The sequence below is a fragment of the Gossypium arboreum genome, chromosome 5 (genome assembly GCF_025698485.1).
Source record: "Gossypium arboreum isolate Shixiya-1 chromosome 5, ASM2569848v2, whole genome shotgun sequence".
Taxonomy (NCBI): Eukaryota; Viridiplantae; Streptophyta; class Magnoliopsida; order Malvales; family Malvaceae; genus Gossypium; species Gossypium arboreum.
The window spans coordinates 66,961,735-66,967,742 of record NC_069074.1 but is presented as its reverse complement, the minus strand read 5'-3'; the positions used below and the strand labels follow the sequence as shown (position 1 = coordinate 66,967,742).

Genomic DNA, 6,008 nt, shown 5'->3' with positions numbered 1-6,008 from the left:
CATTATTTAACTTTTGCATATTATATACAAAATATTTATATCTATCTAATATAAAAATAAAGTGAAATATTTATTTCTTTAAATATATAAAATTAAAATTTTCATATATACATTTAAACCACAAAATTTTAAACATATAATTAAACCAAATCAAAGTTGTAATGAATAGTTTTAAGATTTATCCCACTATATTACCTTAGCCAAACTTTTAATTCACACATTTTCTTTCACCTGCTCAGTTCACATGAAATTTATATGTTTGCATATTTTTGAGATTGAACTAGTGAACCGGACAGGTGTAAAATAATTGTTTTTCGTTTTAGGGTTTCCCATGTCATATTGGAAATTAAAATAAAAATTAAAATGCTAATGGATTTCTAGATTTGCATACTGCTTCTCTTATGTTCTTTTATGTTCAATTAGAGAATCTTAATATCAATAATTTAATGAGATATAATGTGGTGGTTACTCAACTCATCCCTTAATCATGTGGCCAAGGATTCGATCTTCACTCATGAGGATAAAGTACATTTCATGGCTAGCCGTTTACCTCATCAGAGAGAGCTTGCGACGAAAAGATTAGTCACTACTGTCGGCAGTGGATACCCTAATTACAACCAAAAAAAAAAAAAAAAAGAAAATATATCAATAATTTCTTACACTTAGTCTGCCTCTTGAGAGAGAGAAAGGTGGCCATTAATCGTATCTCAATATCCATGTCCAAATATTAAACAAAACAAAAAGTTTATCTAGTCATATTGTTTCTATTACACTTCTTCCTCCCTTCAAATGCAGGGAAAACAATTACAATACCAAGTAAAACTTCAAAAATAACATACCGGGCAATTGCCAAGACTTTACACTACTCAACATAATCATATGATAGAAAAACTGAAAAAGTAAAAGGGAAAACATACAAATTATTAGCATGTTGATGGAGAAACTATATTTCAAAAGAATATTTCTATTCAGTTCCTATGGCATGAACAAAGGCAGCTTGAGATATAGGCCAACCAATATCCAGTGGCCAGGCTTGTGACACAAACATGGTCTTTCTTAGGAAAATGGTTGGCCATGTTATTTTAAAATGAAGCTTGCCTGAATGGGCTCTATCGGCAAAAAAATCAAATCCTATTATTTAAAGCAAGCTAAATACTCAGAATTACCAGAAGACGACATTATGGCAGCTTGTAATTTTACAATTCCCCTTATGGAAACATTCAATATAAGATACCTGTTTTTGATTGACTGTAAAGAAAACTCCTACGGTTCTCCGGTATTATTTGACAATAAAGCAACTTTTTGACTGCTTGATTCTGACATCATCCCCTGAGTTTGCACGTCTAACTTCCCTTCTTTTGCTTTTCCCCACATCACCGAGTAAAACCCAGTAACAATGACAATTGCACCAACTAAACTGTAACACGTTTGAAACAAAAATTAACAACTTAGATGTCTTAACTTCCTTTTGTAAGTGATGAGGAAGTTTTTCACAAGACAAAGAACATGAAAAATGTGAAACAGAAATATTAGAATCCGATATCGGTCCCACAACTGAAAAGAGTGCTCTAAACAAGAGCAAGATGTAAAGCAGCTGCAGTGGCAGTAAATAAACAATACAAACAGCAAAACTACTAAAATAACAATGATAGTGAGTGATGAATGCGTCACCTTCCAAGAAAGAATGTATCCCCTAAGAAGATAACACCAATGACTACTGAAACAACAATTCCCAAAGGCTTGAACATGGAAACAAAAACAGGACCTGTCCGATGCATACACCAGGTAGAAACCCCAAGTTGGAATGCAGAGCCAAACACAGCCTACAATTCCCACATTACAGCCCTTGATTAACTAGGTGTAAATTAGGATAAGCATGCAGTTGAACTGCAACATTGTGTAGTAACGAATATTTCGGACCCTGACCACTTACTGAGTATATAACAGCGACCAATCTCACATCAGGTTTAAAGCTCCAAGCACTAAGATCTCCTCCCATGATCAAACAGATTATTCCCGATTGAAGGGTGACAAAGAAGCAATAATAGAAGACAACAAAAAGCTCAGCTGGGAATTTCTTAAGAACTGATGCCTGAAAGTTAAGGAGCACAAATCATTTCCTTTATCTTCAAGTAAGAAATCACAATGAAACCTGCTTCAACTTTCTGCACAGATACAAAGAAGAGGATTGGACCTGTACAATAAGCCAGGCAGAAGCAAACACACAATCAGCTGCAAGGAGAAATCCTCCAATGACCCAATTAGACTGCTGCCCTAAAAGTAGATGAGGTGAGCTTGAATGTGAGGGTGCCATCAAAAGTGAGGGGCCTTTATAGAAAGTAACAATGAATGCCCCAGCAATTGACACTATGGTTCCCAGTGATTTGGCTTGGCTAGTGCTACTTCTCAAATTCAGTGTTTCCATCCTGAAATCACCAAATTCATCAATTTAAATCTATCTACAACATATATTTTACATATCTACTGTTACATTAGAACAAAACTGCACTTCAATATTTTGTGCACCACAAGTATGAAAAATGCTAGTCAATTAAGTTCATTCACAGCTCAAGCATTGACATAATTAGAGATAAAAGAACAGAAAACTGATTGGATGGAAACAGGAAGCCCAATGACATCAATTGTAGAAGTATAGTATTCTTCTCAAACATCTTCCAATCTTTTTCAGAACAAAAAAAAAACCTCCACAACAATCAACCTGGAATTTCCAGATATCTACACCACGTTATCACATTATCACCTGGATTCAACTTATACAAATAAGAATGCAATTTCAAACAATACTTAACGCAAGGTCTACATTGATCATATCAGTTGCTGGCTAAAAGGAATTCACATTAGTCCTCAACAGGATCTCAAAATGAGAACGAAAAGCAGGGAAAACCATCATCAGGAGGAACCTGAGTTGTAAGAAGCTTATAAAGGAGATGAATTTATAACTATTTGTGCAAGGAGATCAAACAAATTTGTCACTTAAATAAGTTCCCAATTTCCCACTTCAGTACGAGTAAGAGCAGGCAACCTCCTAGGGACTGCAATCTGTTTCCTCTAAGCAACCATATTTCTTAAATACAAAAACAATCCCAAGAGAATTTATGAGGTATAGAAAAAAACAAAACGGCTGCAGACATATTACTTCAAACTCAGTTCCAACCATTGGCCCTTTTACAAACTGGAATACCAGGATTGCCCGAAAGGGTATGCTCAATTTTTCTGTCAAACCTATGTATAAATATGTGTTGGATACAAGTGGTACTTCAGGGGAAGTAAAAAGTAAATAGATTAAATAGCCTTACATTCCATCATCCACATATACTTTATCCTTTAGTTATCAGACTGATCAGAGTATTACACACAACAATAGGAGAAGAGATAATAACCTGAAAGCAACAGCAAGGATGAAGGTGAGACCTGGGATGAGATTAAGCATGGCAGTTGCCAGAGTAGGCGAGCTATAATATATCCCAGCATACCCAGAAATCTGGGCAAAGCAACTGCATACCAAATACCATGTAAAATATGAATTAAAGCCCTGAAATCCATAGTTATGTAACTGAAAACCCACATCATAATTTCAATTAATCTTACATACCCAAGAAGGCCAAGCAAGAAAAACCAACAAAGAATAGAGAAAGTGAGTGGAGGAAGGTGTGATCTGCAGGGAAAACGGAAAATCAAAGGAGAAAGTGAAATGGGAATTATGGAGAGAGAGAGAGAGAGAGAGAGAGAGAACGAACGGTACCTGTGGAAGAGAAAAGAAGCAGGGAGGAGAATGAGAGAGGCAAGAGCATTGGAATAGAAAACAAAGACGAAGTTGGGCATCCCATGGGACATTGCTGCTTTGCCCATTATCATGAGTCCAACTTGAGCAACCTCTGCCATTACCATCCCTACAATAGGCAAACCGATCATCTCCTTCCCCATTCTTCAGACCCAATTTCAGTTCTTGCGATCAACTTCTGTGCCACCTCCTTCCTAGGACTGAATTTTAAGTAGTTGGACTTTGGAGCAAATAGATGGACACTTTCATTTCAATTTTAGTTATTAATATCAATTTTAAAGTCCTTTTATATTTAAAATACATACGCAGCCATAGCTAACAACAAGGAGTTATAGACGACAAGCAACGAGTCCAAGTCGCTGCTGACATAGCTCCTTTCGTCATTGCCTCCTTACCCAATACCTAGATTCTTGTGTAAGTATAAATAATGATTTAAATATTATACTGCAACAGAAAAGATGTAACAAGTTATTGCATGTCGAGTACCTCAAACCATAATTAAGGACGTCGAATTTAGCCATATAAAAAATTGAAAATAGTTAAAATCTTTTAAGTAGTTGAAAATTTCATTAGATGAAATATTTTTAGTTTTTGATTTTTCAGTGCGTAGAGATCTTAAGCTTAGTTGGTATTTATAGTGGTGGTTCATGTAAAAAATCACCAACTACATGTGTTACTATTACACAAACAAAAGTATGAAAGTAGTGGGCAGCAAAACATGGGGTTATTCCCACAAACCGAAAGGCAATTCCAACATTTTCCCACTTGGTCTGTAGTGCCCATGAATACTTGAAGTCGAAACATAATGCATGAATCGTGACGATATTTTCTCTTGAAATTTGAGTAGTGTCTTCCATGTATCACAATATATCATGTCTCAACGTTTTAGCCTAATTTCTTAATGAATAAACCCAATGTTTATTCTAGATCTAAACTTTAGTAACATTTCTCGAAATAATAAAATTAATGTACACACAAAATATGAGAAATATCAAATTTAATAGAGTTTCTTTATAATCGTTCTTATAACGAAAATTTACAATGTGAGAACAAGTCCCATAGTGACAACATGATCCTTAAATTTATATAGTGACATGCCTTTAGTCAAAAGATCACCTAACATCTGCTCAGTGTTAATGTGCTCAATAACCACTTTCTTTTATTTAACACGTTCCCTTATGGCTAAATACTTAATGTCGATATGTTTACTTTGACTTCCACTTTTGTTGTTCACAGCCATAAAGACAACAACTGAATTGTCACAATATATCATCAACGGCCCAGAAATCGAATCCACAAGTCTAAACCTAGAAATGAAACTCTTCAACCATACTCTATGTGAGGTAGCCTCAAAACATGAAACGAACCCAATCTCCATAGTGGAAGTAGCAACTAAGGTCTACTTGATACTCCTCCAAGATATAGCTCCGTCGGGAAACATAAATATGTAACCTAATGTTAATTTATGTGAATCAACACAGTTGACAAAGTATGAATCGGAGTAGCCAATTACCTTTAAATTGTCTGATCGTTTGTACGTAAGCATGTGGTCCTTTGTCCCTTTAAAATATCTCAAAACTTTTTTTGCAGCTCTCCAGTGGTCAATACCTAGATTACTCTGATATCTTACCAACATTCCAACTACAAATGCAATATTAAGTCTTATACAGATTTGAACATACATCAGGCTTCTAACAATAGAAGCATGTGGAATGTTTTTCATTTGCTTCATCTCAAATTCATTTTTCGGGCACTGGTTCAAATTGAACTTATCAGAGCAACACTCGGTGAACATTCTTTCATCCGAAATCTTTCTAAAACTTTTCTTGATATAGGTTTCTTAAGGTAGACCTAAGGTACTGCGATGTCTATCACAATGAATCTTAATGCCAATGACATAAGATGCATTACCCATATCTTTCATATCAAAATTTTCAATAAGATATTGTTTCACCTCATGTAGCATACCTCTATCATTTGTTGCATGTAAAATATCGTCCACATATAGAATAAGGAAACATATTTTACTCCCGCTAACCTTCTAGTATATGCATTGATCCACGATATTTTCAACAAAAACAAACGAAGAGATAACTTTTTGGATTTTTAAATACCACTGTTGTGAGGCTTGTTTCAATCTATATATGGACTTCTTTAGCTTGCACATCAAGTGTTCACCATCACTGAAGAAGAATTCTGCAGGTTG

General features: G+C 35.1%; 1 protein-coding gene across 2 annotated transcripts; it reads right to left on the bottom strand.

Annotated features, from left to right (window-relative positions):
- Positions 1-374: 374 nt before the first annotated feature.
- Positions 375-4,228, bottom strand: LOC108489970 (WAT1-related protein At3g28050-like). 2 transcript variants are annotated; one of them, XM_053028760.1, is made up of 8 exons: positions 3,764-4,227; positions 3,614-3,676; positions 3,402-3,515; positions 2,195-2,426; positions 1,934-2,092; positions 1,672-1,823; positions 1,235-1,417; positions 375-607 (listed from the first exon to the last, which is right to left on the bottom strand). In XM_053028760.1, the coding sequence occupies exons 1-7, from the start codon at positions 3,943-3,945 to the stop codon at positions 1,264-1,266; spliced, it is 1,056 nt and encodes a 351-aa protein (XP_052884720.1). In that variant the 5' UTR covers positions 3,946-4,227; the 3' UTR covers positions 375-607; positions 1,235-1,263. The 2 variants fall into 2 exon arrangements, with proteins under 2 accessions (XP_052884720.1, XP_052884719.1); XM_053028759.1 differs by having other exon boundaries at positions 3,614-4,228.
- Between the last annotated feature and the right edge of the window lie 1,780 nt (positions 4,229-6,008).